Genomic DNA, 13,515 nt, shown 5'->3' with positions numbered 1-13,515 from the left:
GACTTGTCTATACTAAAGTTAGTTGGGCGACAGACCTGTAGACCTGCAGACATATCAACAGGCTGACAGCCAGCCAAGCATGGAGCAGCACAACCGCCGCTGCCCCCATTTCCGTTATATGTGAATAGTGCTTGCAAACCTTTTGCGCTAATTTATGGTGGAGCAGCCGAAGTGGGTGTTGTTGGCGGGGCGTTGATGGTTTTTGTTGTGTTTCGCTGACTTGTCCGGCTTTATACCTGTTGCCGGCTAATATGCGAGTACCTACTCGTGTTTCCGCTTTGGCGCACTCATTGGCAGCAAATTGAATTCTATGCATTTTGTTGTTCATTTGATATGCGATGCTATCTTCGCAGGGCTTCGCACAGTAATGCTGGAATTAGTAAGCCTTAAAAGGGAGAACAAATATAAAAAAATGTAAGGGAGGGTTGGGAAAGTGAGCAGGTAATTAGGAATTTACGTACTACTATGAGCAAAAATAGTAAGACTTTTTTCATAATTTTAAAATTCTTAATACAGTTTTCAAAAACTATGCCTTTCTCCTCAAGATAAGCCGCCTTGCCACAATACACTTGTGCCCACGTTTTTCTAAACTTCGAAAAAGTTGTTAAAGGTAATTTCCGGAATAGCCTTCAATGTGCGTAGCGATTCATGTTGAATGTCTGTCATTTGACTCAAAACGATTTCCACGGAGCGGTCGCTTGAGTTTGCTGAATAGCCAGAAATCACATGGAGCTAAATCAAGCGATTCCGGTTTAGCAGCACGATTTTTCTTGAAAATTTGGCGAAAAACTCACGAAGAATGAATGCAGCATGCGACGGTGCATTATCGTGTTGCGAAAACCAAGAGTTGTCCGTAATTCCGGCCTGTTTTTAAGAATAGCTTCATGCAGACTCCAATAGTGTTCCTTGTTGACAGTTTGGCCGGTCGGAAGGAATTCGGAGCGCATCACACCGCGATAAACGAAGAAAACTGTCAACATAACCTTGATTTTTGACGTGGTTTTTTCCGCTTTGGCTCACCTTTGGCCGATTGATCGTTTGCTTCTGTGTCGTAAGTATAGATCCAAGACTCATCGTCAGAAATAATACGTTTCATAATATCCTGGTAGTCTGAAATCATTATTTCACAGACGTTAACGCCAAGCTGTTTTATACCCTGAACAGGGTATTTTTAGTTTGTCACGAAGTTTGTAACACCCAGAAGGAAGCGTCGAAGACCCTATAAAGTATATAAGTATATAAATGATCAGTATGTTGAGCTGAGTCGATTTAGCCATGTCCGTCTGTCTGTCTGTCCGTCCGTCCCTCCGTCTGTATATAGTATGTATACGAACTAGTCCCTCAGTTTTTAAGATATAATTTTGAAATTTTGCAAACGTAATTTTCCCTTCAAGAAGCTGCTCATTTGTCGGAACTGCCGATATCGGACCACTATAACATATAGCTGTCATACAAACTTAACGATCGGAAATAAGTTCTTGTATGGAAAGCTTTCACATTTGACAATGTATCTTCACAAAAGTTGGCATAGGTTATTTTTTAGAGCAACAATGTATTATCCGAAGAAATTGTTCAGATCGGTTAACTATAGCATATAGCTGCCATACAAACTGAACGATCGGAAAAAAGTTCTTTTATGGAAAACTTTTGCATTTGACAAGATATATTCACGAAAATTGGTGTAGATTATTTTCTAAAGCAACTAATCTCCGAAGAAATTGTTCAGATCGGTAAACTATAGCATATAGCTGCCATACAAACCGAACGATCGGAAACAAGGGCTTGTATGGAAAACTTTCGCATTTGCCGGGGTATCTTCACGAAATTTGACATGGACTGCTTAAGGTAATAATATAATCTCCGGTTTCGCTGATCATTATGATATTTCAACGATGCCAATAAATTCTCTGATTATTAATCGTCGATTCTCAAGCACAAATTCGTTTCTTTTTTTGAAGTGTTGATTATCAATAGATGTTGATGGCCGTCCTGGTCATTAAAAAATTGCTTCAATATTTCTAATTTGTATGAAAATATACTGTTCAATAAATGTACCAAGTACATAAAAGCGCAATAAATAAGTGAATGTCACACCATTGCCATCATTGATGCTGACATTTCCATAACTGAATAAATTATGCGTTCCTCAGCACGCTCACACTCACACACCCAAGTATACAAACGCTTCATGCAAGCGATTAAATGCTGAGTTTGCAAGTTAATTAAATTTCTGCAGCTTAATTTAAGCATTATGGGTGCGTTTAATGTGTGTTGACACACATGCAACAACAAGCGTGAGCATAACCGCACTTTTACAAGCGCTTTGTAAATATTTAAGTTGCGGCGAGGTGCAACAAATGTGCTGCGACATCAAAAACTGCATTCAAAGCGCCTACAACAACACTCAACGCACATATTTTCTATAACCGCCAAGGCACTAAATGAATATACATACAAATATATGCTGTTATATATACCTATATATACATTTATATACATATATATGTATATACACATGCGTCGGTTATTTGCAGTTTGACTGTTATTGCAATTTGCTGCTAGCTTTGTGCCGCCAAATGTGGCACAGTGTGTCGGGCGGGTCGTGCGTTTGCAATAAACACATTTGCTTGTTGTTGCTGCATGGTTTTTGCATTCAATGCGTGCGTGCACCAGTAAATAAATTATATACACACACACACATGCAAACATATGCCAAGTGAAAATACAGCAAAAATTTGCAATTGCAATTAAATGGAAAGAAAGAAAAAAATGAAAGAAAATTAAAAAAACGCGTCACAGCAATTTGTGTTGTTGTTGCTGCTTTTTTGCATACGTTGCCAAGTGGCCAGACGCATGCCTTTGTATGTACACTTACTCTTACACATGGGTGTCTGCATGTGCCTGAAGTGAATGTCTTGCCGCCAGACAAATAGGCGGCTGTGGCAGACATAAATATGTATGCTTTATACATATAAATATATACACATACTTGCATATGCACATTTACTGCAGGAGACTCGCTCGTGCTTTCCACACCCAATGCATGTCTGTAAATATATGTTTGTATGTGTATATGTATATGTGAGTGTGCTTGTATGGTTTCTAAAGTCTATTTGTCTGTCGGTTGCACGTAACTGCACTTTGACTTTGTTTGCTTGCTCTACCGTTAACGCCGGTTTTGGCACGTGGGCTTGATAAATTGGTTAATATGTCTGCAACTGGCGCGTCTACCGTTAATTTTTGGTTATGATTGACGCGAGTTTTAACGAAAGTGGCGAAAGTTTATTTCAACTCATTGCCATTCAATTTCCATCGATGGAGTTGACCTTAAGACAGTGCAAAACAAAAAATAATAATAACACTGAAGTGAATTTGCCTAAATAGTGAAGTATTAAAAATCAGAAAAAAATCCACTTTGGTTGCACCCAATCGATAATACTCTTCACAAATACCAGGTTGTTCAATAAGTTTAGTTGCTTGATAAGAAAAACACGATTTTATGATTCAAAAACACTTTATTATTCAGTATAACCTCCCTGAACATTAATACACTTGCTGCAATGATCCTCAAATCCCATCCCTGAATTGAGAATCCGGAAGCTCTGCAAAATACGCTTCAACAGCCATTATGACCTCTTCATTTGATGAAAAACGCTTGCCATGCATAAACTTTTTGAGTTCTGGAAACAAATGGCAGTCGCTGGGGGCCAAATCTGGTGAATACGGTGGATGCTCCAACAATTCGAACTTTAATTCATGGATTTTAGCCATTGTCAAAATACTTTTGTGACACGGTGCATTGTCATGATGAAAAAGGATTTTTTTCTTCTGCAAACGGAGTATTTTTTCACGAATTTTTTTCCTTCAATTGATTCAAAAGGTTGCAATAATATTCAAAATGAATAGTTGTGCCAGTTTGCAAGTAATCCACAAGCAAAATTCCTCTCTCATCCCCAAAACTTGATGCCATAACCTTCATGGCCGATTTTTAAACACGAACTCGTTTCGAAGCCGAACAACCAGGTTCACATCACTCTTTCGCCTCTTGTTTTAATGAAGCTTTTTAGCTCTTTAGCCTCTTGTTTTGATTCAGGATCATGGTGATAGACCCAAGCCACAACCATATTGGTGAATCGACGTCAAAATCCACTTTATCTTTTTTAAAATGCTCCAAAAATCGCATTCGAATGTGTTTTTGTTCCATTGTTAGCGAATGCGGCACCTATTGTGCACACAGCTTTCTAAAATCCAAAATTTCACTTAAAATATCGCTTACACTGCCTAATGAGATATGTAGAGCCTCTACTAAATCTCTCTCAGTCAATCGACGATCTTCCAAAACCATATCCTGTATTTTGGCTATGATTTCTGGTGCTGATTTGGACGTACTTCACGTGGATCGTCTTAAAGGCTTGTACGACCACGTTTAAATTCAGCAACCCATCTTTCTACTTTTCTAATTGTAGGTGAACAATCATTATACACTTCTAACATACGTTCGTAAATTTCTTTTAATGCTACACCTTCCAAAAATAAGAATTTTATCACTGCACGATATTAAACTTTTTCCATTGTAAAAAAATACTGTAACACGGCGATACTAAATGACTTGCAAACAATGAATGAATTAAGAGTTTGAAATGAAACTTCACATACGTTCATATGAAGAGTGTACCGACAAAACAAACAAATTTTGGGCTAGTAGCAACGCCCTCTCTGATCGAACGACAAAACTTATTGAACCTGGTACTTCTCTAAATAACGAAATGTAACAGATTAGATCTGTTCGTTTTCAATGGAGGGGTATTTGTGATTGTTACGAATTCAATTGGAAAATTATATCAGATACAAAAATTGTCTCTAAAATTGTTTCTCTTTAATAAAATGCTTGTGCGCCTAAAAGTGCGCCATATGGCTGTAAAATATAACTTTATTTGACGCCAGCGATAATTCGCTACACAATTTCAAATTTCGCACTCGATTAAGCAGAAGTGATTTTCTGAACTTCAAATGAAAAATATGACTAAAACACAACACGTAGAGCATGTAACTTAAAGTATAGTATACACACAGGCGCTTAACAGCTAAATTGCTGTTCTCCTACATGGGTGTGTATTAGAGACGTTAATATGTATAGGCACACAACAAAATCTACGGAATTCCAAAATAAACCAGCGCCCACTGTGCAACATCGATTTTGACACTTCATCAGACATGCCAAGCAAGGGAGACGACGAATGGGTGGTATGACTAAGTAGATTTCACCACTTTAGGAGTCTCACGGCAGCTATCTTGTACGCTATTTATGTGAGCTTGTATGTATGTACACGGAAAACCAATGCCAAAGCAGACAGAGACAATTGTTTTGCGTGCTTTCATTTATCATTTGCTATCTAAATGTATGTCGACACAATTAATGTGTATATATATACATATGTATGTGTATGGGTATGTGTATGAATATTTATTTATTTGTGGGTACATAAAAACAAGAAGAAACGTTAACTTTCTTTGCTCCATAGTTAGAATACCCTTCTAAAATCAAAAAGTCTTCCCTTAAAAACTTCATTTTGAGGGTTCAGTTTCTATGGCAGCTATAAGTTATGATAGTTCAATCTGAACTATTTGTTTGTAAATTGCAGGGTTGCATTGGAAAATGTTTTCTATAGAATTTCGGAAAGATATATCGCCAAATAAAAAAGCTTTCTATACAAGGACTTGGTTTTGATCGATCAGTTTGTAAGGCAGCTATATGCTATAGTTGTCCGATCTGAACAATTTGTTCGGTAAATATACCATTATTTTGGGGAATTATTCGTGCAAAATTTCGTGAAGATATCTTCTCAAATAAAAACGTTTTCCATACAAGGACTTCATTTTGAGCGTTCAGTTTGTATGGCAGCTATATTATATAGTGGTCCGATTCGAACAATTCGCTCGGAGATTAGAACGTTACTTTGGACAATTATTCATGCAAAATTTCATCAACATATCTGCTCAAATAAAAAAAGCTTTTCATAGGTCGTCTAAAGGCTGTTTATTTTTTTCTGGTGCCTCTGACTTCTTTTTAGTATGTTATGAATTCCGTGACAAACTTAATTTACCTTGTTCAGGGTATAATAAGTTTCAAAATTTTTCTTTGCAAATATTTATACTTGATTTGTATGTGTGTATGTATCTTTGTTTGCTTGTATATTTGTATATGTTTGTGTTCGTATTCTTGATTGGCGAATTGACCCAAATATTTTTCGTGCTTTTATACACTCTCGAGAGCTTTTTATGTGTTGGTATTTCGTACATTTGACTCGCATGCTTGCTTGAGGGTGGTTTTAATCGCCTAAAAGTATGCTATACATGCGAGTTAATAGCAATTTGTTTGACTTTCATTAAGAAGATTTGGGCTTTAGGCAGCATTTGCGGTTGAACTGTATACACAGATGGTTGCTGTGAACAAATACATACATATAAATGGCTATATGTATGTATTTATCATACATAAAACCCTTACTAAATAAACAACCATATTCAAACAAATCTATATTACTAACTACTCTTCATTACTCTTCCATTTACAGCTAAAAAGACGGGCTCAGAGCAAACAAATTTTTTTGCTTCTAAAGCGTCTGCTTACTGCCCGGCTTCAACTAAATTGAGCACCAACTTCAGATCAGCCACCCAGAAGTGCGTGTGATCCAAAACAGCTGTGTCTTTGAAAGCACTCGTCACTGAAGTGCGTGCCAAGGAATCAAATACAACAACCACAAAAAGAATTTCTACAAATTTTTCACACAAAACGGTGCATAAGTGTGCGTGTTTTGACTGAAGTGGCCGCAAGCTCGAATATCAAGTAGATTTGTAATCAACAAACCAAGCAATAGAACGGTGAAGTAATAGGCAATTTGTGTAAAATAAATAACGGAAGTGTGTGACGGAAGACGCGCTACCGAAATGGATCACTAAATAGGAAAAAAAGAGTGGAAAAACAAGAGAGAGTGACGTGGAAAAACATACACTGCCATTATAAATTTTCCTAGCTCATCCATAGCAGGAGGAATTTTTACAACAACACGTAAAGCAAATAAAAACAAAAACTAATATGTTTCTGCCAGTCAAATCAAATATGTAAGTACTAAATATCATTTATATTTTTAAAAAACAACTTTTTTTCCTACTCAAAAAACATAAAAATTTATGTAGAAGCTCAAAAACTCACCCTCAAATCGCTCTAACCAAGCGAACTCATAACGCTTACTCAAAAAGTTGTCGACTTTCCACCCCAAAATGGTTTATTCGTGTGACAGAGCGCACTTTTTTATGCAGACAATGTCCCGTTTGGGATTGGGTGTATCGGCTTGTCGCCTAAATCACGGATTTTCCATGTTATAAGCGCGGCGTGGTCATTACTGTCGCACCACAAAGCACTGCACCCTCAATATTTATTACACGCATTACCCTCCATATGAGCACGAAAGTATTAAGTACTTACTTTCGGGTGAAGACATAAAAGTGTAACTGCGCCAACACACTTAATGTGGCACCCATAGGAAGTTGGTAATGTTCGAGCATGCACATTACGGTTTATGTCGATGTAAAGTATTGACTGCAGTTGTCAAGCAGTAAAGCTCCTAATAACCGTGGGTGCCCACTAGGAAAAGTAGTGGATTGAAGTTTCTAAGTTAAATACATCTGACGTTGGATATATGGCACATAAGTAGTCTGTTCACGCAATTTGAAAATTATTGAAATTTTGAGAAAAACGCATTTAAAGCGTAGTAATCTTCTTATTATTCAGGTCCTTAAAAAAGTAGTTCAATCTCCTAAACATTTCTAACCTAACTAAACCCAAAAAAAATCCTAAAAAAAATCGATACTGGAAGATATCTCGTACAGCTCATTGTTCCATCGACTTCAGTATTCGCCGTTGCCAATGTGCAAAGGACCACAAATCTTCCACAGAACATTTTTCTTGAAAACTCATAACGCCGACTCATCCGATATTGTCGCCGTATATGCCTCTGCCCCATACATTAGGACGGGGATGATGAGTGATTTGTAGAATTCGGTCTTTGTTCGTCGAAGGCTGACTTTATTGTTGGTGTAATACTGGTTCCAAGGTAGACGAAATTATCTTGGATTTCGAAGTTATGATTGTCAACAGTGACGTAGGAGCCAAGTCGCGAGTGCGACGACTGTTTGTTTGATGGCTGGAGATAATTCGTGTTATCCTCGTTCACTACCAGCCCCATACGATTTGGGGAATCGGGTTCACCATCGCCCGGTGTTATACTTTCATTATTATTAAGCAAGCTGGAGAAGTCTTCTCTCCATAATATCAGTATCTAACCACGCATTTCAGTCTCTCTTTATACCCTGAACAGGGTACATTAAGTTTGTCACGAAGTTTGTAACACCCAGAAAGAAGCGTCGGAGGCCCTATAAAGTATATATATATAAATGATCAGTATGTTGAGCTGAGTCCATTTAGCCATGTCCGTCTGTCTGTCCGTCTGTCTGAATACATACAAACTAGTCCTCAGTTTTTAAAATATCGTTTTGAAATTTTGCTGACGTCATTTCCTCTTCGAAAAGCTGCCCATTTGTCGGAACTGCCAATATCGGACCACTATAACATATAGCTGACATACAAAGTGAACGATCTGAATCAAGTTCTTGTATGGAAAACTTTCACACTTGATAATGTATCTTCACAAAAGTTGGCACAGGCTATTTTCTAAGATAATAATGTAATCTCCGAAGAAATTGTTCAGATCGGCTCACTATAGCATATAGCTTCCATACAAACTGGACACATAGTTACTAAAATAAATGCACCTGTGAAGGGTATATTAGTTTTTGTCTGAAAATGCGTCTTGCTGTAAATGTACATACTTCTTTCAGACTACTCTCAGCACTATCACTTCTCCCCTTATTAACTTTTCCATGTAAACACTAATCTACTGCAAACTCGTAGTATTTGAATTCCGCATAGCAAATAATTACATTATTCCACTTGAATTAAAATAAAGCACTTTTAACATGAAAATGACGCCATCCGAAACATTTATTCAACTTTGCTCTTTGCCACCCTTCAAATAGAATTTAGGAAAGCACAAATCAACACAATAACCAAAACATCAATGTCCGTTGCTATGCGCATTGGACACCCACAATTTGTTCCTCTTTCCCTTCGTCAGTGTCTTTTTTTCTGCCTTTTGTTGCATTGTTCTACAATTTATTGTCAATTTTTCTGTCGCCCAGTTGTCTCGCTGTCACTGCTATTTGTCTGGCTTGTGGTCTGTTGGCATACAAGTAAGTCTGCTTTTAGGCGTTGACGACGACTGTTGACAACGATTTGAAAAAATGCATGTGTCTTGCTTTGCGGTTAAATTTGCTCAATGAAATTTCGTATTTTGAAGGATGTGTGCAGTATTTTTTCCAATAAGAATATTGATATCTGATGAGTAGTTGAGCTATATTTCTTCCAGAGAAAAAATAAGATTCCACAAGAAAATACGCACAAGAAGGATCTAAATATGACATAGAAGCAACATATCCATACAATCTTCCGAATGTTTTAAATTTATTATTTTATTCTGACCCAAAAACAGCTGAGCAATGCCGACCCAGATATTATCACTCATAACCCATCAATTACTCAAATTGCATTCCATTCATTGCAAATCTGCAGCGCTTTTCAAAAATAGAAACGCAAGCTCACTTCATCACTTGTCAATTGCGAATGAAAATGCCGCATTCGAAAATTTCATCATGTCCAAATTGCCACTTAGTGGAGCCGAAAGCACAAAATGAGCAACTAAATTACATTTGAAATGTGCTCTAAGCCACTCGACAGCGCCAGAATCAATCATGCAAAGCCGCAAAATGTTGTCACTGAAAATCCTACAAAATGGCAGGCCGTGACGGAAACCGGGAGGGTAAAAGCGGGAGTCAGCAGCGGCGAACAAGTCACCGCGTCCGCAATCGCTGCCAATTCACTGGTAATTTTCTGGATTTTTACATATTTACACACACGCTTCTACTCAGCTGTACCGTTATATGCGGTGGGCAGGACTACTAATGCAGTGACACGGCAGTAAACCAATACAGAAGATGGCCTAAAATCTATCTACTTACATATATATGCTAATGGGAGGCCGACAGACACTGTGAAGCGCCAATGCCGCAGCGCAGACAAGCAGCGCACACACACAAACAGTACATGTGAGCCGGGTACTTATACACACATAAATCATGCAGACTAAGCCAGACGAATTTTTCAAGTTGATTTGGCAATTTGTTTTGACTGCAAAGTGGATGCTTGCCTCATTTTGTTTTCTCTTTTCGTGGCTTTTATTTTCTGTGTTTTGTTGAGCGTAAACGAGTTGAATATATTCAGCAACACTTGGTGTTGCTGCGATAAGATAATCCTGCCTCAGTGAAAAATTGCGCATTTAAGAATAGTTGGCGTTTGAAAGTAAACAACTGAGACGGGCCGGCAGCCAAAGAGGTCAGCTTTGGTCGTGTGAGTTCAGTTAAGTTCAGGTCAAGCACTTTCTTCGTTTAATGAGGAGGAGTTGACACGGCGTATACGCAATATTACTTATATATGTATATGTACATATATTATCAGCGTCTGAACAACTTTGATCTGGACTGACCAAAAGAACAATATGTTTATTATTTTATTACAAAATTATTAATTATAGTTTTTAAAATTGCTTACTGAGCCAATAATATGCCAACGCATAATATGATTTTTCAGTTCCAGTTTTGTTTCAATGAATTATACTTTTTTCGGCTTCAGCTCGTAATTTGGAGCGCCATTCGCTAGACTGTGATAAAAGAGTGATCAAAGTGCTTTTTGTAATAGATTCAGGACTTTTGTGAAGCAAGCGTAGACACTCTTCAACAAAACGTTAACCAAAATGGTTGGATCCCTAAGAGATGTAGAGATCCTCTGCAATTTCTCTGTTGCCCACACGACGATTTTCAAGCTGTATCTTTACTTTAATTCTCGATGTCATACGCATTTATAGAAGTAGATTGTTTATGCACACGAACCAAATTTTTGACGATTTTGGTAACATCAAAGAATACTTTTTGCATTTGAAATACTCGTGTTCTTGAAAAACTATACTCCCAAAAGACTTCTGCAACATTTTCAATATTCCGTACCGTTTGCGATTTTTTCTGTTAAAAATAAAACTTCTTTCTAGGTATTTCAAAAATCATTAAAACCCGTCACTAGCTTACAAGAATATTGTTTTCCTTGCTAGGCCAACAGTAATAACGCTGGGGGAGTCCCATCGCCCGATAACTCTCTTCTCCCCAGTAGTGAAGCCACTTGAGGCCTTACTACTCCCGACCTTCGCTCACTACCTGAGTCTAGCAAACCATCTGCAAGGCTTCCTAAAAGTGCACAGGACCATCACAACACTTAGCGTCATAAACGTCCATTTCATGACCTCAATCAAAAATCACTCTGCGAGAGGACGATCTTCGTAGCGTTGGACTTGTCAAAAGCCTTTGACACGGTCAACAACACAATGGTACTTGAGGACATCGAAAAATCTACGCTTCCTCCAGGGTTGAAAGGGTGGACTATGAAGTACCTGAGCGGTCGAAAATCATCCGTACTGTTTTGAGGTAAAAATTCTAAGTTGAGCAGAATTAAACAAGGGCTTCCACAAGATGATGTTCTCTCCCCGTTGTTGTTTAACTTCTACATCTCGAAACTCCCTCAACCACCAGAGGGAATTTCTATCACCTGATGATTGTACGATAATAACTTCGGGTAATGGAATCGATGGCATGTGCTTAAAAGAAAACAGCTATTTCTCCGACTTTTCTCGCTTGGTCTTGGTCGCCTTAATGCAGTGATATGCAGACCAGGAAGCTTCAGACATGCCAGAACACTGCACTCCGGACCATAACGGGATGCCTTTTGATGCCACCTATCGAACATCTGCACAGTGAGGCGCGTGTGCTCCCAGTTAAGGAACATGAAGAATGAACAGGCAGTTTCTGCTGAGGTGTTTACGTAGAAGATCTGCAGTCACCTGCTTGAAGCGGAACCGCTTACTAGGAGCATCAAGAGGTTCTTCCTCAACTACGTCGACGACATAAGACAATACGACGACCAACCTTCGGACGCAACTAACTTCAGACATGCACTGACCGCCATACACAGTGGAGTCATAAAAACCTTCACCGATTCCCTATCAGTGAATGGCGTACTTGGAGTCAAAACACCACCCATTGCAGACGACGAGCTCGAGTTGACGTGAGAATCGAGAGTGGCTTTTGTGCGGCTTCATTCTGGATACTGGAGCAGGTTTAACTGCTACTTTTCCAGAATCGACCCCGACATGCAAAATATGTGTCCATGAATGCTGGACCCTGCATGACTCTAACCATCTCTTTGCTTGCCCTGCTAATCCTACACATCTGATACCCCTCTCCCTTAGGTCCAAACCCGTTGAAACAGCACGCTTCCTGGGCCTACCGTTGGATGACTTCGATGGCAACTTATCTGAGTCTTACCAGCCTAACGGAGACTAAATGACCATTACAACAACAACCCTTTTTTCTGCGAATCTTTACTGATTACCAGGCCAAGCCAGGATTGACGGTCAAGAAGATTTTGCTATGTGCCTCCTTTTATCTACTATGAGTTTTTACCCAACGGCCAAACTCTCAATACTTTCCTGTACTGTCAACAATTAGACCGTCTGAAGGGACGTAATCGCCCAGAAGCGACCATCAGAACAACGCCGGGCCATTCATATCTATAGTGACTTATTAGAAGTTTCGCGAGCTTAGTTGGGAGGTTCTGATGTATCCATGCACCAGGAAGCCAGGTTCGGACACCATATAGTCCGAATCTGGCACCAAAAGATTTCTGCCTTTTTTGTCTAAAATACATGATTTTGCTTGAAAACTTCTCATCAATAAAGCTTGTGAAAATCGACTGTCCAAGTTTTTTTCCAATACTGGTGATGGGTTCTGTCTGTCAAAACGGTACATATTTGACCGAAATCGAATCTTTCCAAAGGTGGTAAATAAAAGCTTGAATTGATTGCAAAAAGTTTCTATCTAGCATTTCTGTCTAGTACAAGTGGACCCTATATTTTTAATAATCTTGAGATGTTGTAATTCCCCAAGGATTAATTCTCAAATTTCCAATTTTTCCCTCACAAAGTATCGATTTGAAAATTTAAATATTTATGTTTATGAAAAATGTATCCTTTTAAATATTTAATATTAAATTTTTAAAGGGCAAAATTAAAACTTTTCAAGACAACTTTTTTCACACAAAAAGAAAACAGAATTTTTAAACCACACTTATCTATAAACCAATTGCCAGTTAAGCTATAATTTTATAGCACAATATCCGATGTCTATCGTAAACTTATTATTTGATACCGTTAATGTCTAAGGCGTTTACCGCCAGCATCTTTTTTAGCCTAAGCTTTACGACTTCTTGCATCAATTTTTATATACATTTCTTATGTG

General features: G+C 38.3%; 1 protein-coding gene across 1 annotated transcript in view; it reads left to right on the top strand.

Annotated features, from left to right (window-relative positions):
• The window catches only part of LOC120771714 (kelch-like protein 17), a 59,689-nt gene that overhangs the window by 28,890 nt on the left and 17,284 nt on the right, over positions 1 to 13,515 (top strand). The window contains exon 2 of the mRNA XM_040099867.1: positions 6,576 to 7,122. Coding sequence (XP_039955801.1) covers positions 7,097 to 7,122 — 26 coding nt within the window. The 5' untranslated portion in view covers positions 6,576 to 7,096. The remainder of the gene's footprint in view (positions 1 to 6,575; positions 7,123 to 13,515) is intronic.

This window comes from Bactrocera tryoni, chromosome 3, assembly GCF_016617805.1.
Source record: "Bactrocera tryoni isolate S06 chromosome 3, CSIRO_BtryS06_freeze2, whole genome shotgun sequence".
Classification (NCBI taxonomy): Eukaryota; Metazoa; Arthropoda; class Insecta; order Diptera; family Tephritidae; genus Bactrocera; species Bactrocera tryoni.
Note: the sequence above shows the minus strand (reverse complement) of the source record. Positions and strands in the feature narration are given on the sequence as shown.